Raw genomic sequence first — 27,829 nt, 5'->3', positions numbered from 1 at the left:
ATATATTTATTATACTGTTAGGTGATATATTTATTACACTGTTAGGTGATATATTTATTACACTGTTAGGTGATATATTTACAATACAAATGGGATTTACAACAATGATTATCTAAACCAGTGGTTCTCAACCTTTTTCAGTGTATTTCCCACTTTGACAAACTACACTTAGAGATTTCTCCCTCTCTAACAGCCAAAAATTGTGGTATTTTTGCCACTCTCAGATTACAGGAGGCTTTACAGATAGCATTTTGCCATACAGTCAAAATGAATCAATTAGTAATTGAACTGTGATAGAAATCATACTGTATGGATAGTTTGTCATGACATACTTTTTATTTATGGAAAAATAAAGTTCAAGATAAACACAACAATAGAGTAATTTAAATACCCAACAAGCTGCTTGATACATCACAAGGCTTGGTTTCCGTATTAATACAGTTCTACCCACAATAAAAGCATGTATCTGCACCATGTTTGCGATGAAAATCCAGTACAACAGCTATATCCTTGAAATGAGCGTAATCAATATTCTCAATCTGAAGCTTGAGAAGTTCCCACCTCAAATCCTCAAATTTCCCACTGGTGGGAAATTTCCCACTGGTTAAGAACCCCTGATCTAAACGATTGACATATAATTATTCATTAATTAGGCTACTGAGAACAATAAAAATTTTCCTTGTGATTAAAAAGTTATAAAAATGATATGGTTTCAATCGAAAATAATTTTGACTCTGGGTTACCTAACACAAAAAACCACATTACAAAATTTCATATAAAAACCATAACATTATAATATTCCATATAATTTATATTCTACATAAATTATATAATTTATAGATTTTTTGTTAACATATGTAGCATCGGATAAAATCGCAATGTAAAACTCTGCAGTTCTAAAAAATATATGAAAATATAGTCTTCTAGTACATACAACTACATTTTTGAAATATTTGGATAGTTAAGCCGTATTCATGGAAACATTAGCATCACATATTTAACACACCACGCTGCCTGTGGATACTGGATGTATGGATAATGATAAACAGATGAGATCAGCTTATGTAAACTATCACATTCTGCAATTAACAAAAACAGCACCGAGAAGAGCTGTAGGAAATATCTAGAAATCAATTAAAAATTACTACTGAAGAGGATTTGGTCTGCAACGGCAATACGACAGCAAATGAGAAATGCAATAACAATTTGATCAGTCATTTTCTTATGAAATTTTAGCAAATGTGTCACCAATTTTTTTACATTTATTTTCATGAATTGTGGATGCATTTACCTTTTTCATTCGCGTAGAGCGATAGTCAAGTTCTTGCAAAACTTTCAAATTTTGTTGATTTCTATTAGCAGCCTATATAGGTAAAATAACGTCTGAAGCTCTCAACATACTTACTGTTGTATAGCCCAATGTTTCCTTGGCTTATTTGCTGTGCTGTGGGTGGTATGAATACCCCGATGACGAAATTTACCAATGATATGAGTAATATTATCAGTAAGACAATTTGTGCCTAAAAGATCACCAAAGGTAATTATAAACTGAGTACATAGGACAGAACAAAAGCTTTGCAGTTCAACAATAACAGGCAACAGTAAACACAACAAAAACAAACATGCAATGTAAGAGATACTCTAGCTATAGTCATGTATTATAGCCTACCTACCCTAGCCTCCCATTCCATGCCAATTACTGCAATCGCGAGGAGGGCGGTCACTGTGACCACCCCAATTATTCTGACATCATTCAGCTCATCAAAGATCAGCATATCTCCTGCCTAGGACATTAAGCACCTAAATTACTTGACGAACTGATCATGTGAGTTCAATTTGGACGCAACCGAAATGGTTTTGTCCATTCTTTTTATATATAGGTTTTTCTTTGTTCATTTTTTACGTTTCTCTATATAATAGTGATAAAGATAATTATGTTACATGTTGGCACAAAAACTTGAGTAATTCTCTGAAATTAGCTAATCAGAACAAACTAAGTGAGCTTTTGGTGATATGGATAGTCTGAGATTAAATGTACGACCCCACAAGCCGAAAATTTGGGAAGTTTCGGTCGAAATCATAAAATAGATGAAAAACACGAAAATATTCGTCCAAAGCTCTCAGAATTGTCAAAGCTGTGCATGCACAACAAAATCGACGACGAGATGCTTTCAATTGGCTGAACAAATTATTAGCGAGCCCGATTTTAGCAGCTTTCGCGATTTGTTTAGTTCCCGACATAGTTCAACATAGCAAATGCGATGCAATTAATTAGATTGCGCTAGAGATGGCACATTTTTTAATCAGTTGCATTTTATTTACCATGCTAAATCGCATTAGTATTTTTCTTGCGTGTCGTTATATGTGTCTCGAACTAAACAAATCACAAAAGCTGCTAAAATCGGGCTCGCTAACAATTTGTTCAGCCGATTAAAAGCGTATTGTAAACGATTCTGGTGTGTATGCAGAGCTTTCACAATTCTGCGAGTTTTTGACAAATATTTTCATGTTTTTTGTGATTTCAACAAACACTTCCGAAATTTTGGCTCGTGGTGCCATACCTCAAGATCTTGCAAATATTTTATTTGTATAGTTGAGCTATATGATCAGACAATCTTTTGAACTCTTGCACATCCTTTGAAGTTGGGCAATAGAGCAAACATATGATACCTTGACACGACAATGATAGACTGCTAGATCTAGGCAGGATAATATGTTGATATCCAGATCGGCATGAAAAAGATCAAATAAATGTCTAATAAATGAACACCAGGGAATAGATAAGATTTATGAGGTTGAATGATTGCATAGTGTGAATGGCAGGGCTATAATACATCTACAATACGTGTCAGAGTGACTAATCCATAAGGATGGCCTACATCGACTAAGTGCTCCTCTCTACCAGCCTAAATCAAGGAGGCCGACTTGAGAACACTTATACAAGCTTTCGTAGGTGTGGTAGGTTCACACCTACACAGTATTGTCTTAAGCCTGGTTTCCATATGACAGCGCAAGGCGCGCAACAAAGCGCACGACGTCGTGCGTACGCTGATCGCAAAGATCCAACAGAATGGATCCTTGCGATGGGTGCGCGCGATGATGTATCCCACAATACACCGCTAGACCTTTTCAACCTATCCCACAATTCAAACGGAGGGCTGTGTTCTGAAGAAATCGGTCTCCCGTACGAAAGAGTAAGCCTGGTTTTCATATGATAGTGCAATTTCGCAACGGAGGGATGTTTTTTCGAAGAAATATGTCTCTCCTACGAAAAAGTAAGGAAATTATCCACCCTGTCCAATGCAAGCATGGCACCTACGCGCGATATGGAAACACTGCATCGCGGCCCAAGAAATGCATTGCGCACGATCACTGGGCCGCGCACGATCATTGCGCTGTCATATGGAAACCAGGCTTTACTACACTTGGTCGTACAACTAAATGAACAGCCCGCAATGAGAGTTCGGAAGTCATCAAAGGGAATTCTTTAGAAGGGAATACATATTAAAGGGAATATATAAGTGACCCATATGGGCTTGTTTGTAAATAGCGTTAAATAGTACCAAAACAGCACGTTTCATATAAACGTGGTAAAGGGAAAAAAGAGAAAAGACGGCACACAAAGGCTCTTGTCAACATCCTTACTAAGCAGTAGGGCTACCTGTTGTTTAGCTGCTTTAGGTCTAGACATGCATTCCTTTCACAGCTAATGTATGTTTTTTTTTTTGTTCCAAACAAACCAACTTCATAAACACCAATGACCTCTTCTAGACGATTTCCTTGACTGTGAGATGAGGCCATGCAGGGCATAGACACCTGACGAAGATTAGCTCCATTTTCAAATCGAGCAATCCAGTTTAGGACAATGACGTTGAGCAAACGTCCAGTGCTTGCCAAAACTACACGCCATACAAACTACACGCCATACAAACTACACGCCATACAAACTACACGCCATACAAAGTAGGCGTTATACACAAGATTTAATGTGCTTTCTAAAATGAAATGTTAAGGAAACAGAAGCGTTTGCGTAGCAGCCTTGCGCATAAGCATTTACACAAATCAGATACAGACTCAAGACCGACATAAGTCGACTACTGTGGGCGATAGACAAGGAGAAACAAAGGAGAGAATCAGATGAGTATAAAAATATAATTAATGAACTAATTAGGCTAACCTCTGTATTACTCTAACGATGGTTTACTGTTTCACTAGATACCACAATAACAGTTCTTAAGTCGAGAGGTATTCCTACGATCTTGACACAATTAGGCCTTAATGAACATGAGCAGATGTCTAATATTTGTCACTATGTTTCCATGTTAATCTGCAAGTTTGGATTATCAGCAAGATGGAAGCGGCGAGAACCTGCAAGTTAAATGAGTTTTGTCACTCGCAAATTTTTACCAAATGTTTCATGCTTACGAAAGATGGAAACACTTGCAAATGATGCACAAGAAATGCCACGCAAGCTATTCCATTTTAAACATTTTCCACACTTCACTCTAGAAGTGTGGAAAAAGTTTGAAATGTTTAATTAAGTGCGCAGAACTCCAGTCAGTCTTATTTCGATTTGAGCAGTTCCGAATGTATCGCTATGATCTTCCGCATAGAAACTCAACACGCGCAGAACTCCAAACCCATATCATCCACACCATGGAAACATAGTCACTATGTTTCCATGGTGCGCAGTACTGCGAAGCAGCCCCCTCCGAAGTCGAGGGGATTGTACGTTTCCATGCTGCGCAGTGGTTTTCAGCAAATAACGCAAATTAGCCAGAGAAGAGAAATTGTATAAATCGAATCGCTTGATGGAGAAATAGAATCGATCACGGATACCGAACGTCATAAACAGTCTTTTTTATGATTCTGTCGTCATACTTTTATTTACAATACACATTCACAAGGTTTTACAAACCTTAACACACTCTTTACACAGTAATATATTTTTAATAAGTATTTTTTAAGTAATATATTATTTAAACGTTAATTTAGGACTTGCCACCTATTTTTCGAAGTGTTGGCATCGATAACAAAGTCCAGGAAAGTAATCACCTCATCATCCTCGTGAATGCAGACCATAATTAAATTTATGTGGAAGAAGATCGGAAGAATAGTGAAAAAACAAGATTAGCAGGACAACCTTTGTACTAGTTTATGGCCATCGAAAAATCCGTCTCCACGGCATGAGAGCTATGCGCAGCCAGCGAATTTCCTTGCTGCGAATTTGCACTGGCTTCGCACTGATCAGTGCGCAGTGATTTCAGTGCGAAGACGCCGTTTCCATGATTCGGAGATAGCGCAACTCCGAAGCACTGCGCATCATGGAAACATAGTGTTTGTTTCCATGATGCGCATTTGGAGTTACTGCTCAATTAAGTGCTCCGAATGAACATCTGCATTTAACACCAGCGCTTGACTCCATAGGTCAAGTATTAAGGTAATTAATGACCCCACAAATAGCTACGCAGTCTTGTCATGCTTAGCTTAGCAGCTCTCAATCTGAACATTGGTTTGGTACATTGAAACAGTTCAAATGGAAATGAAAACGACTGAAGTGTGAAAATGTTTAGAATGGAATAGCCAACACGATATTTTAATGCTCATCACTCGCAAGTGGCGTTTCCATCATTCGCAAGCACGGTGGATTCGATAAGAATTTGCGAGTAGAAAAACTCTCTTAGCTTGCGAATCTTATGTCATTTCCATGATGCGGATAACTTGCAGATGGGCTCAAACTTGTGTGTCATGGAAACATAGTGTATGCGTATCTGGCTATGAAAGAATCGTAAAAGTACCTTGAGTAAGTCTCTTATTGTCTCCGCAAAGCCTACGACGTACATAGCTACAGCTATAGCGTTAGCCAGTGAGAATATAATACCTATAGCTCCCCCAAACTCTGGGCCAAGACTTCGAGAGATCATGTAGTAGGCACCACCTGAAACAAAAAAAAAGGCTTTTAGGCGAAAAAATTACAAATCAATTCATGTCTACAATTATTAACAGACTTTGTTATGTAAAGTAGATACTCACACCAGTAAACCTGGCAGTGTAACCTATATGCATTTTTCTTCGCAAACAGTATAACCTAATAACCGCAAGCACCGGCGACAGCACTGCACGGCTATCAGTAGTGAAATGTGAACCTACATGCCGAGTACCGCTGGTAGTTGTCGGTAGTCAACGCAAGAGTTCACCACAGGCAAAACCTTCCCGAAATGCACTGTACAGGTGAAGATCATCATTATCGAAACGGCATGACGAGCGAACAATTTTTATGCACTTATTAGCGATGCAGCTTTATGTGAACAGAAGCCGCCGAGCCTAGCATCGCAAGTGTTTTGCCGCGCAAGATTACCGCCAGGGTCTCGCAATCGATATGGGAACCAGGCTTAAGACTGCAGCGAGCTGGCTGTATCGACATAAACCATCTAGCATTGACATAAACAACCACTTATGAGAGAGCAAGAGGTGAGGGAAGTGATTAAACTTCAGCTAGCTATAGCTATGTGCAAAAACCCACTGGGGAATAAGGAATGGCAGCAAAGGACAGCGCCATGAAAAAGTCTTATAGATAATGCTAGCTGCAGGGAGCGGCAGCATCTATGGGTATGTCACTGATAACACAGCACTGCTGTCAGTAGGCTAGACTGATTAGCTCATTTGTCTGCTCACAATGAGGCTCTAAGAATATAACAAAGGAGAGTAGCTTCAACGCAAGCGTCTGCTTTAGACATACTTGCTAAGTTCAATTCAATACATGTACAGATTTTTCCACTTCAGCTCTGAGTCTACAATGTATGACAATGCCATCAGCAGTTATACTGTCGGTCTCTAACAGTTATATTGTCAGTCTCTAACAGTTATACTGTCAGTCTGTAACAGTTATACTGTCAGTCTCTTGCAGTTATATCGTCAGTCTCTAGCAGTTATATTGTCAGTCTCTAGCAGTTATACCGTCAGTCTCTAACAGTTATATACTGTCGGCTCCTAACAGTTAGACTGTCGGCCCCTATAACAGTTAGACTGTCGGTCTCTAACAGTTATATTGTCAGTCTCTAGCAGTTATACTGTCAGTCTCTAGCAGTTATACTGTCAGTCTCTAGCAGTTATACCGTCAGTCTCTAACAGTTATATACTGTCGGCTCCTAACAGTTAGACTGTCGGCCCCTATAACAGTTAGACTGTCGGTCTCTAACAGTTATATTGTCAGTCTCTAGCAGTTATACTGTCAGTCTCTAGCAGTTATACTGTCAGTCTCTAACAGTTATACCATCAGTCTCTAACAGTTATACTGTCAATGTTCAACAGTCATCATGGCAAAAGTGAAATGAGGAACCAGATTCATAGATTATTCCGTTAAAAACCAGACTATCTAGGATACATCCGCTTGTTGCACTTACCACCCTTGACCTCTCCATTGGTACAGATGGCTGCCATAGAAAGGGTGGTTATGGTGGTAACCAACATGGAGAGAAGGATAATTATAGAACCATAGCCAATGCCTGCCTGACCTACGACCCATGATAGCCTCAGGAACAACATCACACCCCAAATGTTGAGCAGACATCTAACCTAAAGTAAAACAATCAAGTTTATTGGTCAAAAAAGACAAATGTAATGATACATGTATAGCAGTTGAATCTCAAAATGTATTTTATGATCTGAACTTGGCACAGTTATATGCATTGTCAGCAGAGTAATAGGTAAGTCATTCCAGACATACAGGTAAGTTATGTTAAGGTTAACATGAGAGGCCAAGGGCAATGTTCACGCATTAAACTAAAATAGATGTGTTCATAATGGACTATCAATCACTGTTTGATTAGGTTGGAGGAGCACGGTAGAGACATATCAAGGTCATGCTACAAAAATATACAGGTACTTGTTTTTGTGCTCTACAAACCTGGCTAAGATAAGATCGATGAAAGATGGTTAAAATGCTCAAGAGCTCCTCTAAATCATGACACAACTACGTGTATGCAAATCCTTAACCTCCCAATTGCAAACGAATTAGCAGTAACTATTTCTATGCATTACTCTAAGAGATTTTTAAAGTGAACTGCTAGGAATTTAATAATGTATTTCTCAAGGTGCGTGTCTCCTGTAATTTTATAAATACAACAAGTTGTACATCTTGAGCAACAAGTATGATAATCGAGCCATGCACACGTAGGAAAGTGTACTGATATACATACCAGCACTCCTTTGATCCAACCGAACTTGCTTACAGTGGGGAGTATAGCTATCCTCTCCACCTCATCCGCATCCACCAAGTTTGACTTTTCGGTCATCTTGACTACATCCACTTCCTACACGGCCATAAGGGTACAGCATAAGTTTATCCTGCTAATACTCAGACTATACCTGACTAAAGTCAAAACTCGAGTTAACAGTTTGATTATTTCTACATAAAGAATTTTTTATGTAAAGTAATTTCTACCAACCAACATCGAAAATTTCTTATAAACTTACAGCTTTCTTTATCAAGTCCATGAATACAGTAATTTTACAGTAAATTAAAGAGAGCGTACTCTAACACCAATAATTATAGATTTTTCTCGTCTTTTCCTACACAGCAAGGTGTATGCAACCAAGAAAAAAAATTACCGCCAAGAAAAAAGAGATTATTTTTATTGGTTAGCGGTTAGTTCATCGTGTGTACACCTTATCATTGATGATGATGTTAAAACAGCTAATCATTGCGGTTCATCGGACAGCTAAACATCGATTTGAGCGATAGTGTGCATGGGCTTTTATACCTGCACCAATCGACCGCCTTCTGAATAATTGAGCATCTGCTTATTCTCTGTGCTTTATCGAAGAACGTGATGATTTCCGTCAATACACAATCATAGGATCTCTTGCGATACTCGTGATGATCGTTGATACGTCAATGCACGTGATTGTCATGTTTCTAGTACAAGTATATAAAATAGAGATATTCGATACGTCTTTTTCTTTCTTGAAGTGCGGCAGGAGAGAAAACTATACTCTTAAGGCTCACAATGTTGGGACACTCGTTACTCAAATCCAATTTGAGAACTTGCATCAACTTGACGTTGTAAGTTATAGAAATTTCTTACGCAATATGAAGCAAAGAAGTTTCATGAATTCTTTATATTAAGTGAAAATTACGTAAAAGGAGGTTTATGTTATAGGAGTGTCTACTGCGAGCTGCAATAGGATAAAAGTACCTATGCTGTTGGCTGTTATAAACCCACTACTTGATTGGCTACATGAACATTCAAGACGAAAAGCCCACTACTTGATTGGCTACATGAACATTCAAGACTAAGAGCAAACTACCTGATTTGCTACATGAACATTCAAGACTAAGAGCACACTACCTGAATGGCTACATGAACATTCAAGACTAAGAGCACACTACTTGATTGGCTACATGAACATTCAAGACTAAGAGCAAACTACCTGATTTGCTACATGAACATTCAAGACTAAGAGCCCACTATTTGATTGGCTACATGAACATTCAACACTAGAAGGCACTGAACTTGTCCAGGTTTAGGCTACCTGTTTCTTATTATGCGACTAAAAACACTTCAAGGTAAGTTCACAACTAAATCATACTTTCAGTAATTTCCATTTTGCAGGCATCATATACAGTAAACTCAAATCATCAATGAAAGCAATAATGAGTTAATTTGCCTATAGTCTCCTTCACCTTTTCTTCATGAAGTTGATCTAACGTTGGTCTTTTGTTTTGTGAGGCATTTGTTGTTTGCCGGTAAAAGTCGAGGTTAGGAATGGCCTCATGGGTGTTCTGACCAAACGTCTTGAGATTGGTTGTGTCAAACTTCCGATGAGTATCATGAACAGTGCTGTTATGGTCATGGTCGCAGGCGTCACCGATATCACCACTTTTAATGCTGACATGCCTTGTGCGAGGAGTGAAGATAGATGGTTTTTTCGGTTGATTGGATTCGGCATGAGGATGCTCATCCTCAACTGATGATTGGACAGCTGAAGGAGAAACTGGGTCAGTTTTAAACCTCGGATGGGCAGCATCTACAACAGTGTGATTAGAAATAATACAGTATTCATTTAACTTCCATATAGTCTAGTCTACTATATTATCTCATTCGCGCCCGGATGGGTGCATTATAGAGATGTCATTATGTACCAGTATTTTTTTTTTTTTTTCTACGAGACAAACAAATAAACGACTTGATTAAATCAATAAGACAATTAATTATGCAAGTTAAACAAGTCAATAAAGACAGAAAATAAGGGGTTTTTGGTCTATTATAAGACGATTGCTTCAAGAGAGCAATCGGATAACGGATGATTACAGAAAATACGCAAAAACAAAAACTATTTGATTAAGTCAACAAGACAAGCAAGGAAACTAGTTAATCTAGTCAAGAAACTCAAGCAAAATATTTATATATAGTTGTTTGTTGTTTGCATTAATAAAACGATTTAAGTAAAACGATACAAGCAAGCAAGCCAACAAGTCATGCATTAAAGTGGGTGTGATATGGGAATTTCAACAGCTAAACAGAAATACCTGTTTTATATTTCAGTGAAAATCAAAACTAATGTTAAATTCGCCCCTCAGTCTCGATTTATGCAATGGTGCGCTCAAATGCTGCCAGCTATGCAACTTAAATGCAAAATTCTATGTAAAAATGTATATATGTAAAATATTTCACTGTTTGCATATAACTATCTATACATTCGTTGTTTTCGTAATATTCAGCCGAGTTTGATAACAACAAAAATAAATACACTTTGCTGACTTCCACACTATCGCAATAATAATGCAATACCGCTCATATTGATCGCCAGCAATGCATACCTAAAAGTTAGGTGCGATTATTATGAAGTTAATAAGATTAATTGTCGTAATGAATATCAGGCCATCATAAACAAAGCTCTACAAAAAACTATGAAAACAGAATGTGACACCTTACAATTGGCGGTCGGTCTCAAGGCTCAAATGCGATCAAACAGGCGCGATAAATTGTCAACTGCATTCACTTTATTTGGCTCTTAAAATCAACACTTTGGTTGAAAAAACTAGTATTACCATAAAACCTCTATTTGACCGCCACCTCCATTTGACTGCCACTTTGACATTATTTGATCTTTACGAGCCCATAACATCAACTGATCAGGAGAAAATCGTCCACAAAATCGTATTAATAATAAATCGTTTATATCAATAAAAACTTGAAAAGCAAAAAACTACAAAAAAGTTAAAACTTTGAAAGCAAAACCATAACAATAATCAATAATGATCTCAGGCTTGTAGTGGTTCTCTGTTTAACGCGGTCTTTCTACTTCAAAGTAGCCTACATTTATAAAAAATGGCTTGAAGGTTAATGGTTGTTAAAGCAACGCTATAGAAATAATTACTGTCTCGGGCTAATAGTGGTTCCTTGTTTAACGCAGTCCTGATACTTCGAAGTACATGTACATATATAAAAAACAGTTTAACTTTATGATAGTGGATAGAACTTTGAAAGCAACGCCATAGAAACAACTACTAACTGTCTCAGGCTAATAGTAGTTCCTTGTTGAACGCGGTCCTGATACTCCGAAGGACATGCGTATAAGAACAGGTTTGCAAGTTTTGGACTAAAGTTTAGCCGGCAAACTTTCACGCGTTGCATTGGTGCTAAATGCAGCGCATGAAAGTTTTGCTCAGCCAAAAATTTTTTGGACACTAATATCGACTAATTCAGCAGTGCAGAAGAAAAGCTGAGGCCAGAAGATATTGAGGAAGGTATTGGACAACTAAAAGATGTTCATTGCATCGAAAGCAACAATCAGAATGCAGCTATCCGAGCAAATGATGGAAATATGTTTGTCCCACGAACAAACGAGCGGGAGCGATGTATGAGAGTTTTTATGATAAATGCATGTGCACACAACTTACGAAAATTATTCATCAACAATGAGACGAACCCTTGTCTTGAAATTTCATCAACAAATTTAACCATCGTTTTGTAGAGTCATTAAAGTATAATAACGATACAAAACACATATAAGCCTATTTAAATATGTTACCAAGTCTTTTTAAATTGTCGAAATTCTTTTGAAACTTACCCATCTGATCGGATTATACACAAATAGACAGATTAATTTGGCCGAAATTCGTCACAAAACGCTTGAAAAGCTTGGTTTAATAAAAGTTACGACCGGAAATTGAAACGCCGAGCGACAGAGAATAGAACGATTAAAAATGGCAGTAAAATGGCACTGCAGTGCAATAGAATAACTGCAATGGTAGCTGTAATGTACTGAGTGTGAGTGTTATTATATACAACAAATAGCAATAATGAAAGGAAAAGATTATATGTTTATATCTCTCCCCCTGCAATAGGAGAAATGCAATATTGGCCAATATTAGAAGTAAAATGCACTGATATTATTAGAATAACCATTATTATTAATATAGTAATGATATAAAACCAATGCACAATTTTGTTTACATTTAAAAACGTCATAGCTAGCAATATCAAGAAGTTGTGATATTTATATAGATTTTTAGAAAATCTGTACTACGTAGTCATTGTTCTGTAGTCATCCAAACTTATAATTAAATATTGTAATAATCTCATAAGAATCGTTAGAAAAAAATATCATCATTTCCTTTACTTACACTGCTTTGGACATCAGTTAGAATACCAAAGTACTCAAGTGTCTAAAATGTCAGTTACTTTAAAATCAGCAAAAATGAAACGATTTCAGTACGCCTACATGAATTACAGAAACCTTCGGCAATGCTATAGACTGGTGAAATGTGCACGTTATTTTTTCGCGAATTGTGCATGACTAGATCGTTCTATTATCTGTCGCTCGGCGTTTCAATTTCCGGTCTTAACTTTTATTAAATCAAGCTTTTTAAGCGTTTTGCGACGATTTTCGAACAAATTAATCTGTCTATTTGTGTATAATCCGATCGGATGGGTAAGTTTTAAGAGAATTTCGACAATTTACAAAAACCTGGTAACATATTTAAATAGGCTTATATGTGTTTTGTATCGTTATTATACTTTAACGACTCTACAAAACGATGGTTGAATTTGTTGATGAAATTTCGAGACAAGGGTTCGTCTCATTGTTGATGAATAATTTTCGTAAGTTGTGTGCACATGCATTTATCATAAAAACTCTCAAACTTTGGTTTGGTTGTAGCTCGGTGGTTAGCTTTGGTGGTTAGCTCGTTTGGTCATGGGCAAATGAAGATAAGTCTTTAAATTTAGAATGAAATGAAAATACTAACAAATTGCAAAGAAAGACACGGGCTGTAATACCATCGCAGGTCAATTGCAAGCAATAGATATCAACTGGTAGAGATTTTTCTCAATTATATTACGTTTCTCGATGCACATTTATTAAAGGGAAAGTAAACACAATTTACTGATAAAGGCCAACTTTTACCCTATTTGTTTTGTGTAATTTACTGCGTTTAGCAGATTATAAATTATTTTTTACAACAGACAAATACTCATAATAGTATTTTGAAAACAAAAAATGCCCGTGCATTCACATATAACTGAGTACAGAGTCATTTTTCAATTGCATATTTTGCAAAAATCGGATAGATAACGCCATTGCGAAAATGAGTGTGAAACGGACTCGCCACTGGGAACACTGATTCTCAATCAATCATCCAATCACGAGACAGGTAGTGTTTGACTTGAAACGTGATCTAATGTGAGGGACATCGCGCGTCTCCCACAATTGTGACAATCCGGAAACAAGTGCACATTTAGAACACGTCTTTGACCGTCGTTGCTAATACACGTATCGCTAAAGTATTTCAACTATAATTTATTTCTCTCGTTGTTCTATTACGTTCACAATACAATGGCTAAAAGATTCACAGCTAAAACAACCACTCCTTATAGAAGCTACCCAATTGATGACGAAGTTGAAGATGGGCAAATAGATAAATATATCAGTGGTGAACTATTCAATGAGCGCAAGCGAAACAGACAGTCAGATTCATCATCATCATGTTCAACAACGATTAGTATAGCAACGACCATGAGCACTACTATTACTACCACTGCTTCAACTACAATTGCTTCGCCTACAACTACCTCCACTCACGTCTTACCAACTCCAGATAAATTTTGCAAGTGTGGCAATTGTTCTGACTTGCCGACAGCTATTGAAAAAGTATGTTGCTACACTGAAAATTTGGCTAATACAAACTTTCAGGATGATCAGTATATTCCCGGTATAAATAGCTGCATCTTGCAGTCTAATTTACTAATACATCAGATATTGGGGAAAGTTGCCATACAACTCTCATGGTTCAAGCATCAAAGGTATCTTGGCTTCAGAGGGGATGCTTTTCTGTTTACTAAGACTAATTTAAACTACAGACACCATGCTTATAGAAACTATATAGATTTCGTCTACGGGTACCTTGGAAGAAGAAACCGGAAAGTTATTCCTTCATGCGTTGTTGCTTACATACGCACAATGTGGCCTGATCTAAGTGGGAGTTATGTAGGCTTCAAAAATGTGGAATCGGAAGATGAAGATCAAAATGACGCAGATGAAGTGGAGCTTTTTATTAGGCCCTATGGATGAAGGAAATTAATGTAAGTTCAGTTGTGAGTTGGGCAAAATATGGTTTTTATAAATCTTTTAACTGAATCTGACAGCAACGTTACTTAGTTGATCTTCATGAATTGTACAGCGAATAAGTGAATAATGTATGGTTTGAGAAATAATTGTATTTCAATCACTTGACTTGCGCCATGACATAAAAACACCACATTTAATAGCTTATGTTACATAAATCTAAATCATGTTATACAAAGAACTGCATAATATTTATAACTTGAATAGCCTGTTATATTAATTTTATCAAAAAATATCTCACATAAAACTAGGGATTAAGTTTAACTTTTATGTAAATCTTGACCTATGCATTTCTTTTGCTGTGTTACCATCTGGTTTAATAAGATTTTTTTAAAGTGGAGCTGCTCTGTCCTGCAATTCAAATATTTGTATATTACACCATCATAGTAATTTCAGAAAGTCGCACAGGCTGTGGAGATTTTCTAATAAGGCTGTGGAGGTGTTCTAAAGCACCCGTGTGTTGACCATGGTTCAACAGACGCAATGTGTTTAGCAGTCTTGCTTGCCCTAACGCATCACAAAGGACTTTGTGCCCTGCACTTCCTGGAATTAACCATTTCACCTTTCTTTCCATTTCTCTGTGAACATCAAATTATTCGTTGTTATCTTTCAAGATATTATAAACCTGCAAAGTTTTTGTTTATTCTAATGTCAACCAGCTGCAGAATATTTAACCATTTGTACAATTTCTGTTTACTATTATGCAACAAATGACTACATATTCTTATATCACAAACCAAATGCATTCTAAGTGATATATAAAATGTTATATTACACATCTCCCTGTGCTTTGATATTTCTGAATATATTATTAGATTCAACATACAGCTTTCATGCCGACATTAAATAAATAAATAATATATTTTTTCATCACTCACGGATCAATTGGTTCATGAGAGCACTGGATGAACTTGTTCTGTCCTGGAAAGCTCCTGTGAATATTAGCGACATGGTTTGTATACTTGCATGGGATGATTGCTAAAATTATAGAGGAAAAAATAAATGCCAACACAAACAATAACAAACTGAGGCCTAATTTAAATCTGCAATTTATTATATAATTAGATTGTAAAAATTAGGTTTTCTTTTGATGAAACAACGTTACAAAACAACGCAAATACTACAAATATAATCATGCGGGCTAATCGCTTCAAGTGATCTGTAAAGCCTGTATTAGTAATGGTAGCATAAATATAACAATAATAATGGAATCCAAATTTTATGATAATATTAGTCATATATTTTATGAACAATTAGAGCATTTCTGATAATTCAGACCGAACAGAAAATTTAAACTCCCTTACTAACTTTTACTCAGTTAACCAAGTTAATTCAAGTGAATCAGGTTAACATCAAATGTAGCCTATGCAACTCAGCCTGAGTCTCATTGTCACTCAGTCATATCAAATCATTTTTGTACTAATGTACAGTACTACATATTTTGACTTACTATGTTTATTAATTTATATTATAAAATAACTATATTTGTTATTAATATTTATTTAAAATTCTTCATAAATTACTTACGGTTGAGGTTTGCCTGTTTGACGATGCTCTCTTGCTGTACGGTACAACACCATTAGGGAATGGAACCTCTCCCTCTTTCACTCTTAATCTTGTAGTTGTTCCAAATTGCTCCGAAAAAAGCTGGCTCTTATGGAAGTGCCTAATGCACACGACCGCACTAGCAGGTAGTCTGCGAAAAGTTAAGTCGACACGCTTTGCCTTAGACAGCCATAGTTTTGCTAAATTTGGCGACTGAGAGACAGGAACTCTAAAAAAGGTTATGCTACGACTTCTAGTGTCAGATTCACAACTAGCAAAGAGACATCTACCTATCATAATTAACTGACTGTGGTTAAAAGAAAATAAAATGTGTTGAATTACTAATGAATAAGTAAAGAAATCGTTACCGGAAACGGCTTTATTAAGATTCAGTGATGGTCTAACGTAAATGCACCAAAATATTTTTTCAACTTTGAACTTGCTAAACTAGTAGAAATATCTGCTAAAATTTTGCTTTCTCGTTCAATTAACATAGTATCATGCACTACCAATCATATAAAACAGTGTTAAAATTATGTGTTTACTTTCACTTTAAGAGATCTTTGACAAGTTTGAGGTAAGTTAGCAGATTTATTGCATCCAAAAGGTTTAATATCGATCCACCGAAAAAAGAGCACAATATAGGTGACATTCGCTTCGTCCGTAATTGGGCTAAATCTATCCTCCGAAAATTCTGAAGAGCCATTTGAAAAATACACCGCCAGCCTCTATTTGAACGCCGCCTCCAATTTACCACCACTATAAAAGAACGGTTGAAAAATAGAGCGCCATATCGTTCAATTAGAGGTTTTATAGTAGATTCAGTGAAAGCCATAAGGAATCATTCAAGGATACAATTTTTACTGCTTTCTAAGTCCATATACTATAAAACCTCTATTTGAACGCCACCTTCATTTGAACGCCACCTCTGATAGAACGCCACCTTTAATAGAATGCCACCTCTGATAGAACGCCACTATAGAAAAAGGGTTGAAAAATACAACGCCACTTTTTAAATGAATACCACTTTTATTTGCCCGCCACTTTGATATTTTCTGATCTTTACAAATACATAATAGAAAGAGATCAGTAGAAAGGTGTCCACAAAATAGTACTAATAATGATTTGGATACATCAATAACAGTTAATTATTTTGTTGTTGCTGTAGTGGTTGTCATGATTTTAGTGATGGTGTACCTGAAAAGATCGCTTGTCACAATCATCAGAACTGAACTCAGATTAAAAGTTACCAAGGTCTAAATCATATCCATTGTTTTCAGATTCGTTCGTAATGTGGTTTGAAGTCTGTCAGGAAAATCTTACTTAGTTTAAAATCTTACCTGAAGACTTCAAAACAACTTGATGAACAATGAGAATACTCATCAGAAACACTGAACGACGTAATAGCAGCCACTGTTATGGTGTATTCTAACTTTAAATAGCTAAACACGTCTCTAAAAATCAAAAACGTTATGACCGTTTTCTAACTCCAAAGCTTTACGTTTTTTACATTAATACTTTTAAGGCGACACCATCGAAATACTTGATAACAGCACTATGCTAATATTTTCATAATCCAAGTAGCTCCTTGTTCAACTCTGTCAGATATTTCAACGTGTAATATGGAAAACGTTTTAGAAAAAATGCTCAGGCCGACAACGTTAATGTCGATTCGCCTGAAGGAGAGTATAAAATATAGGCGACATTAGCAACCCTTTGCCTGTGAAAGGGTTAATATGAAATTCTACGTTGAGCAGGATGTTTTGGATCTGTGTTAACTGTCAGGCACAACTTATAAAGTTATAGCAATTGACATATTGATTTATTAATTACATGAAAATTTGTCTCTTGCGGTGTTGCTAAAATTTTATGTTGCACAAATAATTTATTTTACATTCAACGTGGACAGAAATTGATTATTGTACAACCAACATTTTCATCACCAACAACAACACCATGAAATTTACCCGCAATCGTGTGTGCACGATATGGTTTGTGATTGCCACAGTGTTCAGTGGCTGTTATACAACTCACCTGCGTACCTACAGTAAATAATGCAAAAGTTTACAGACTAAAACAAAGAATAGCCTACATTATATAATATCGGATGGCTTTTTCTTTAAAGGTTGACTTGCAACAAAATTCACATAACAGTTATTTGGCATCAAAAGATTCACCATGTCTTACTCTGTTGTGTTGTAGGTGCCAAATATGTGAAAACGTGATTACAAGCTCTTAAAAGCTCAAAAACGAAAAGCCACTGTTGATTGGAATCTCTTTATTTCTCTGACGTAGCCATGAAATTTATGTATTGTCTTGTCACGTGATGTTCTCACATGAATTGAAAGGCCAATAAAAAGCTCAATATAAAACTTATCGTAGCACTAGTTTATGACAAACACTTCGGGTTTTACCGAAGACCCCGTATCAAATATAGATGCTCGCTACTTTACAGTTTCGTTTCGACTTGATCTAATCGTCAAGTCGTAATCTGATCATGTGACCCAATACTACGCAAAAAATTGTTGCAGCACTTTTCGATTATCACAGGTGATCAACAGGCTCGTCATGATTATCAGACAATGATATGAACTCCTTCGAGGTAAGGTTAGAAAATTAAATGAATTTTCACTGTAAGTTATAAGATATCACTGCTAAAAGTGACAGCATTACAATGAAGATAAAACAGACGCGTAAGAACAATAGACATGGTTTTATTGAATGCGTGAAGTATATTTGTGAAAATATTTCGACGAATAAGGTTGCATGAAAGTGTAAACAGAAACCATCTACCACAGCTTCGTCACATTTGAGCCGTTTTGGAAAGAGAATCCAAACTACGACGGTCTCGTGTGGCTGCGATTAACTGTTCGTTTTTGAGCTTTTAAGAGCTTGTAATCACATTTCCACATATTTTGCACCTACAACACAACAGAGTAAGACATGGTGAATCTTTTCATATCAAATAACTGTAATGTGAATTTTGTTGCAAGTCAACCTTCAAGGATATGAAATGCAACTTGGTGCCACACACAAATTTCTTTATATGTTATTGTATACTAAGGAGGATGAAACCTTCTTAACATAACATGCTTTAATAGTTTAAACCACATTATACAGAACTTGCGCCAATTTTGCTAAAATCAGATTGTATTAGCAATAGAAGAACTGAGTAGGCTATAACGATGCAGTTTTAAATAAGATGATAAAATACCAAACCATGATCTAATCTTTGCAGCCAACTATTTAAATATTTAATAGGCTATTAGCAGATTAAGAAACCTCCACATCCTACATGATCTCCTTTCATATGATCTGAACAGTTTGTCTTAGTAACATGGGATAATTCGATATGTTTTGTCTGACTCTAAGTACAGGTCAGACAAAATAGAGCCTTTAAAATAGAGTCTTAAAATAGAGCCTTTAGACCCCAGGGCCTGGCAAAAGAAGGCCAGCAATTCGATAACACTTTATAAAAAAACGCTTGCACATGGACACGCAAAAGAAGTTAGTGCCATTTAATCAAGGCCACGCAAGTTACGTGAAATTCGGGGTGCAAAGGTTTGGTGATAAACTGTTTGGTTTGTGGATAATGCCAGGGGTGCCCGGCATGTTGCCTGTCTGGTTTCATGATTGTGAATAAAATCTTATATATATATATATATATATATATACAGCAACATGCAACTGTCGAGATAAAAGTACATGTCCACTGCCAAATGCATGTTTGTCCAGTTCCGTCATCTATCAGGCTACAGTTATGACCAAAGAACCTAATGCTACCAAACAGACATATGTTGGCTTGACAGAGGGCTCATTCAAGAAAAGATATTACAACCATCGTAGCAGCTTCCACAATCCATCAAAACGAACTTCAACAGAACTAAGTAATTATATATGGCAGCTTAAAGATCGATCCATCCAGTACGACATCAAGTGGAGAGTATCGAAAAAAGCGAGTAGTTACAATAAGACCAGTAAACGCTGTAATTTGTGTATTTGGGAGAAATACTTCATTTTATACAAACCTGAGCTTGCAAGCTTAAACTCAAGAAACGAGCTTGTGTCAAAGTGCAGACATTCAAATAAGCACTTAATTTGCAATGCTGTGACATGAACCAATTAAATTGTTGTATTACCGTATATGTAGCCGGCCTTTATCGTTAAGCTACTCGATGTGCTTTTACGTACAGTCATATGAGCTTCAGTTCATTTTAATTTTACCTGATGAATGGTAGCAACCATGAAACTTTAAGTTGTAAAATGTTTTAAAAGTTTTCAGTTCTTAATATAGTTTATATAAATGCTCTATTTTAATATTGAGCACTCTCTTCTAGTGAACTGCAACCTTCTTCTTATCAGTATATATATATATATATATATATACCCTAGGACACTTATATTTCGCTAGTATTTAGTTTCGTGAGTAGCACACAGAATAAAATTTCGCTGCAACTTAATTTCGCGGCTCTGATGAGTGCGAAAATATAGTGATGTGAAAATAAATGCAGTGGAAAAAACAGATTACATTCCTCAGGTCCAGTTTGCTAATAAGAAAAAAATTCAATTTGGGACTAGTTCGTATTTGTAAACCACAGGTTGAAATGTGTGGGTGAGATCGGCAATTCAATTTGATACTTGCTGCCATTTGTTTTTTAGACTATCAATGACGTCTAGGTTCCTCCCGCTGTGACTTTCACACTCGAATCCCAAGAAAAAGAAAATAGATAGGTAGCAACCAACTTCACAACCAAAACTGTATAACCCTTACGCTGCCATAAACGCATTTATGCATTTTCTAGGGGCCACTGCCATAAACGCATTTTTGGACTTTCTCAGCAATTGTCTGGTAACCTGATTTTATTATTTGTTGACCACATAACCCACGGTCTTTAAGTGTTTTATGAAATTGACTGTTGTCCGAAGATTTCTCTATAAAATCAGCCTAAAACAACGAAGCAATTTTAAACTTTTGTTTGAGAATTGCTAATCTAAAAACGAACATTTTTCTGTGAGTTCATTAACTACCCCGCGCGGGTCATAAAACAGGTAATTAGTTGTTGATGACATAATAGCCAATTTAGATTTTCGTGATTATACAGATAATTAAAGTAGAACTTGAAAAAATACTGTATACATATCATGAAGCAATATCGGCAATTTCGGTAAAATGGCTGGCACTAGGCCGGCAGCTAATTTGTACATGGTCGGCAGTGGAAGAGATAATGTGGTTAGACCTGATGAGGGTTGATATTGTTTTTGGTTGGTAATAAAATTCATCACTACAATAATTATTTTGCAATTTTATGACTTCACCTACCAGACTTTCATCCTCATCAGTTACAAATTCGGTGACTAAACTGAAATAATCTTAATTTGCTTTGCCATGCTGCTCAGTCGGTGTATTAGCTATAATGAGTTCACCAGAAATTTCCCATTGATCCCAACCACAGACGAAAATTGCCTGCATTTCTAATATGACGATTTTATTGTGGATATCAATGAACAAAGCTATTTAACTTCGCGTTTTCGCTCATTCGTTATGATAGTTTAGTTTCGCTCATTAAATTTTTGCGAGAGGATGACACCGCGAAAACGCGAAAGTTAGATGCCGCGAATACATAAGTGTCCTAGGATATATATATATACAGTGCACCCTCGAGATACGATTACCCTGATATACGATTTTTTCACCTTACAAAGTCAAATATTGTGATATCTTCACCTCGCTATACGAATTTTATTTCACCATACGAATTTGAAAAAAGTTTCGCCCGAGGAAAGATTTGGCCGCCGGTGTGCTCATAACACGCGTCGAAATAAAAAAAGACACCGAAATATAGTTTGCCGAAAACGTTCTTAGAACGTTTAGAAGAGACACGATGATCGACTTCTCTCATGTCCGCGTGGAAAATTTCGTGTAAAATTCACAAGCGAGAGCAAATATTCATTTGCAGCGTTATTATAGCTTTTACTATAAACTTTTAAGTCAGCATACGTATATAACTACAACTATCTACATTTAAAGGTTATCTATGGAATCTGAGACCGATACAAACGTTACAAAACGAAGGAAAAATGATTTCCATGTCAACAAAGTTGGATGTCGTAAATAAGAAGAAGGGACCCGTATTATTAACATTGTCAAGGAATATGATCGCAATCAATCAGCATTTGCAATTATTATTAAAACAAGAACTCCATTAAAGCAAGCACAAGAAAGAGCTTCCGGCTGAAGATTTTAATGAGCTAGGTCATGCACGCGATCAGCATTCAAAAGGAGCAACCATTTTGTAAAGGCGAGGATGTAGAAGATACAAAAAATCCCACATTCGCAGAAATGTTTCAAGTGTTTAATTTACTGATGTGGACTGGTACAATAAAACAATGCATGTATAATATATATTATTTATTTCTTGTGTGGCATGTTTTTCATATTTTATTTGTTTCCTTTTGATTTTATGTTTTATTTTCTTGTTTAACCATGTCTTTGCATATGGGCTTGTTATCTTCTACGTGAATACAATTCATCGTATGTATGTAACTCATATAACTAGCTACTCAAGATAGTTGATGCATCCACATTACTTTCTGAAACTTGCTAAAGCCCTGTCCCCCCATAGGTTATAAATACGTACAAACTTTGTATGTATGGTTACATTGATTCTTGTGCACATTTCATACAAGACAAACTACTGTACCACATTCTCTGGATCCTTTTACAAGCGCTAGCTAGCAATTTTCTGCATTGCACCATCAATTTTTTCGTAGAAAAATTGGACAGGAATGGACACCTTCTTTTAGTGTGCTAAAAACTCCAATTCAGTACGTTTTAAATTTATTTTTAAGTGCACAGCACCATAATTAGCATTGATACGTTTTTGCCTCCTCTCTGCTTTACCCGCTACATGTAACAGCTACGTTACTCCAAAGGTATGTACGTCCATTATAGAAAATATAATTTTATTTTTCTTTTCGGTAGCCATAAAATGGTCAAGTGTGCGAGAGGCCGCTTTCTATAACTGCATCGCTCGGCCTTATTGATTTAGGTCGAAAAAGATTTCAACCAGGTAGGCTAAAGTTTATAGTGAAAGTGAAGATAGGAACAGCTGAAGGATAAAATTTCGTAATATAAAGTTGAAATTCAGTAAAATAGTTCAAAATACATACTAAACCTTAGTTTTAAGTGTAGGCTTAGCAGGCTAAACTTACTTGAAGTGAATTCAAAGTTTATGTTATGCGTACCTTTTGAAGGCAAGAACTTACCGTACGTACTACATTTGGTACGCACATAATTTTGCGTTTTATTGCAGATCATAACCATTAAAGTACACTAAATACAATACAGTTACTGTAGGTAACTATAATTACTAAAGTTAACATACTATTTTGTTGCTAATTGTCAATATGTACACATTTTTATAAACAAAATTGACGATTTTTACCAGGGGGTGTTTGCATTGTATAATTACAATGGTCTTTATACCCCGATATACGAATTTTTCACCATACGATGCCAACTCTGGAACGAATTAACATCGTATCTCGAGGATGCACTGTATACGTATATGTTCAAAACTGTTAATAATCGAACTGTGACCACCACGGGCTAGCCGGGTCACGAACTCAAGGATTTTCGCCACGCTCATACAAAACAAAAACAAGAACAAAAACAAAACTCGAGTTGTTTTTGTTTTGTATGAGCGTGGCGAAAATCCTTGAGTTCGTGACCCGGCTAGCCCGTGGTGACCACCCTCGGATGAAAACCGTAACATTAACGACATGCGAGCATTCTTTCGTCTATGTGCTAAGAGTTCGATATTAAGATATTTGCTCGTTTTACTTAGAATGTGAAGATTTGCTACATTTCGATCACGTAATAAAATTCACGTGGAGATCCCTGCCATTTTGCCAAACTTGAGCAAAAAAAGCAATTGCTAAACTCTCCAGGCATTAGATGAGCAATCAACATAAAAACGAACAAGACTGCACTTATGTTACCTCCGTTACCTCGTAGAATACATCATACTGGACCACCTAGGGGTGTAAGGGGTATGCCTCATATGATAAATTAGGTTTTGCTTATTTTAATTCAGTTTTCTGAGTAGTTAATATAATATTAATGTTTGTTTGGTGTCAGTACAGGTAGAGTTAACCTGTTATATGTTGGCTCGTTCCTTTGAGCTCCCGCACTGTCCGTGGTAGGAAGCTATTGTTATGTTAAACATGATTCTCACCGTTTTGTTGAACATTGTCAGAAGATACACTGATCGGCTCAGCTAATCCATTAAAAGTCTTTGAGAGTGCACGATCAACAGCAAAAACTTCCCTCGGGGCCGGCTCAACGTTGGCTCCATGTGCGGCTGAATTCCCTTTCTCTGTTGTAGGTAGCTGCTCGTCGAACACATCTTCTGGTGAATCAAAGGTTACACTAGGATTTCTAACTCTTCGAACTTCAAAGCGATTTGGTGGCTTGCTCTCCGTTGTTGGCTGTTCACTTACCTCTTCTTCCATTTATTAGTTATTTTAGCATACACCAGACATGTGGACGGTAGGATTAAAAATGTTTCGACTGCGGGAGGATTTGTATGCATACCTGCCAACTCTCACGCATTGGGCGTGAGTTGAACAACTCGAGTTGTGGTGTTGTCCAACTTGAGTTGCCGAATTGTACAAATCTATGGCGCCTCGTGTGCCTCGCCTTGCGCGTTCACAACTCGAGTTGCACAACTCGAGTTGTGAACACGCAACGCGACTTTTCAAAAGTAAGGTGCAATATATCGGTATTACGGTAGCATAACCGTAGATCTAGTTATATTAACAATGGTACATCAATAGGCACCCGTTAGCTAATAGAAATTAAACTGTATGTACTGTAAAACTAGAGCTAATAGCGAATTATTAGAATTATACTGTGCCGAGTTTGCAACTCGAGTTGTACAACTCGAGTTGTACAACTCGAGTTATATTTACAAACTCGAGTTGTACAACTCGAGTTGTGCAACTCGAGTTGTACAACTCGAGTTGTGCAACTCGAGTTGTACAACTCGAGTTGCAAACTCGGCACAGTATAATTCTAATAATTCGCTATTAGCTCTAGTTTTACAGTACATACAGTTTAATTTCTATTAGCTAACGGGTGCCTATTGATATACCATTGTTAATATAACCAGATCTACGGTTATTCTACAGTAATACCAATATATTGCACCTTACTTTTGAAAAGTCGTGTTGCGCGTTCACAACTCGAGTTGTGCAACTCGAGTTGCGAACACGCAACGCGAGGCACTGTAAGGTATGGCGCCTTACAGTGCCTCGCGTTGCGTGTTCGCAACTCGAGTTGATCAACTCGAGTTGCACAACTCGAGTTGTGAACGCGCAACACGACTTTTCAAAAGTAAGGTGCAATATATTGGTATTACGGTAGCAAATCCGTAGATCTGGTTATATAAACGATCAAATACCGACAGGCGCCTGTTAGTTAATAGAAATTAAACTATGTATGTACTGTAAAATTAAACTTGGCGGATTAGAGTGTTTCGGGTTTGCAAACCAAATAATAATATACATGTACATTAGTAGATAATAGTGGAGAAGCAGCCCAGAGCTATCTTTCACCCTTATTTATATAAGTATAGAGAATAAATTAAAACCAGATTCTTGGCCAGAATCTTATGCTGAGTTTAATTATATAGTTTCTACACCTATAACTGGTCACATTTAGAAGTTATAAAACGATTTTATTTTGAGGGAGGACAACTCCTAAAATTTTAAAAATTTGGTATTTTTCCATTTGAAATTACTGCTCCGAGTCAAGTCTTCACATTTAAGAGTTATAAAAGCATAGATGATAAGGAGTGTGTCTTCCATTGTTTGGAAAATTGTGGGGAAACCTTGGTTAGAGTCACAGCACGGCAGTGGAAAACTGCTCAGGAGTACACACAGAAGTGGACTGAGTTAGATGATGAACTTAACATAGTAATTGCAGCTAACATTCTTGAACATGAGTCACACACAAACCTTGTTTGTCACTATGCATGCTACAAAGAATACTGCAATAAGTTACTCTTGGAAAGAGCTGAGACCAGACATCATCAAGAAAAAATCAGCAGAGGATACTGCTAGCTCTGAAGAGGTGGGTACTGTGGTGTCCATCCATTTCACCATTGGGCACTAAATAATGTTGCTCCTCATTGTTTTTATTGCCATTGTGATACACATAAATTATATATTTATCATTAATAAATCTCTATATTCATATTGTTTTACAATTTTAGTAAGAGCGAAGTAATGTCCTTTGTGCCCCATTTGTGTTAACTGTTAACTTATTTGAAAGTCTACATGATGTTTGGTGACCAGGCCTGCCAACATAAAAGTGGGGCAATGCGTGAGATTTGGTTTTGGGGCAATTGATGTATCAATGATAGTATGTATAAAATTGTGGAAATTGGGGCAAAAATCTCACGCATTTTCATTTTTTTTTCTGGGGTGATTGCGTGAGTCTCACGCCCAATGCGTGAGAGTTGGCAGGTATGTTGGTGACTTTCGTCCATGTTATAGTCATGCACTGTTACAATGACTGATTATTTTTTTCATGGGTTTATTCTAGACAACCACAAAAAGAACAAGGTCATTTGGCACTGTTAGAGGAACTGGTCCTCTTTTGCCTCAGTTGTGCCTCATATGTCAGAAGAAAGATAAATGGTTGAAGAAATCGGGAAAGAAAACTGTAAGAGATACGCTAGTCAAAGCACAAACCTTGACAGCAGGTGATGAATCAAGTCTTGTTACAAATAAGCTGCATGATTATGACGACCTACTCAGCCCTCTATTACTTCCAAAATAACCAATCGACATTTTTGGCTTAACCAATAATTTTTGGCATCCACTTTCTTATAGGATTGCTGATTGACTCCGCCAGAAGACGACCAGATGGACAAAAGGTATTGGATTTAACTGGGCAGGACCCTGACTTAGTAGCTATGGAAGCGAGATACCACAGAGTATGTTTCAGAGAATTCACCCACCAAGACACTAGGACAACACAGCCAGCCGTACAAAGGTAAGCCATTTTGTTTGCCTGCAATCAATCTAACTTGAACATATACTGTATATCTTATATTATCTTAGAATAGAGCTATCTAGCAATGGCACATTACCTTGCCAAATAAACTGATTACTCTGGGCTTTTTGTGGTCATTGGTGAAAGTTTTTCATTGCTTTTTATATTGATGCTTTCAGAGAATCAGATACATACACTAACAACGTACCGGAAATACTTTATGCCATTCTTGAGTAAGGAGTGGAGCAGTGCACAGATCAAACAGGATCTTTATGTATACATCGCATTTTCATCCAAGTGCAACAAGATCAGTTTTCAAATGGATGGGAACACTAGTAATAAAATTGTATTGAGTCTAGCATCAGATCATGAGGAAGCTGACACAAGAATGACAGCACATATAATGTCCATCATGGAAGACAAAGGATCGAACTGTACGGTGATGATAAAGTGTCAAGATACAGATGTGTTTATGATTTGTATATCTTTGGTACATGAGCTTCCATCAGATCAATTGTACTACTTCTGTGGGAAGAAAGAACGAATGCGATACATACACATTGGAAATGTATCAGGTATTCTAACACCGCC

The 27,829-nt window shown here is 36.7% G+C and overlaps 1 protein-coding gene across 1 annotated transcript in view; it reads right to left on the bottom strand.

Moving 5' to 3' along the window:
• LOC137393598 (solute carrier family 12 member 2-like) overlaps positions 1-24,757 on the bottom strand; it is a 60,841-nt gene extending 36,084 nt beyond the window's left edge. The window contains exons 1-7 of the mRNA XM_068080227.1: positions 24,414-24,757; positions 9,686-10,029; positions 8,199-8,312; positions 7,404-7,575; positions 5,799-5,938; positions 1,674-1,784; positions 1,406-1,520 (exon numbers count right to left, since the gene is read on the bottom strand). Coding sequence (XP_067936328.1) covers positions 1,406-1,520; positions 1,674-1,784; positions 5,799-5,938; positions 7,404-7,575; positions 8,199-8,312; positions 9,686-10,029; positions 24,414-24,690 — 1,273 coding nt within the window. The 5' untranslated portion in view covers positions 24,691-24,757. The remainder of the gene's footprint in view (positions 1-1,405; positions 1,521-1,673; positions 1,785-5,798; positions 5,939-7,403; positions 7,576-8,198; positions 8,313-9,685; positions 10,030-24,413) is intronic.
• Between the last annotated feature and the right edge of the window lie 3,072 nt (positions 24,758-27,829).

Source organism: Watersipora subatra, chromosome 4 (genome assembly GCF_963576615.1).
Source record: "Watersipora subatra chromosome 4, tzWatSuba1.1, whole genome shotgun sequence".
Classification (NCBI taxonomy): domain Eukaryota; kingdom Metazoa; phylum Bryozoa; class Gymnolaemata; order Cheilostomatida; family Watersiporidae; genus Watersipora; species Watersipora subatra.
The sequence above is the reverse complement of the archived record's forward strand: the minus strand, read 5'-3'. Positions and strand labels throughout refer to the sequence as shown.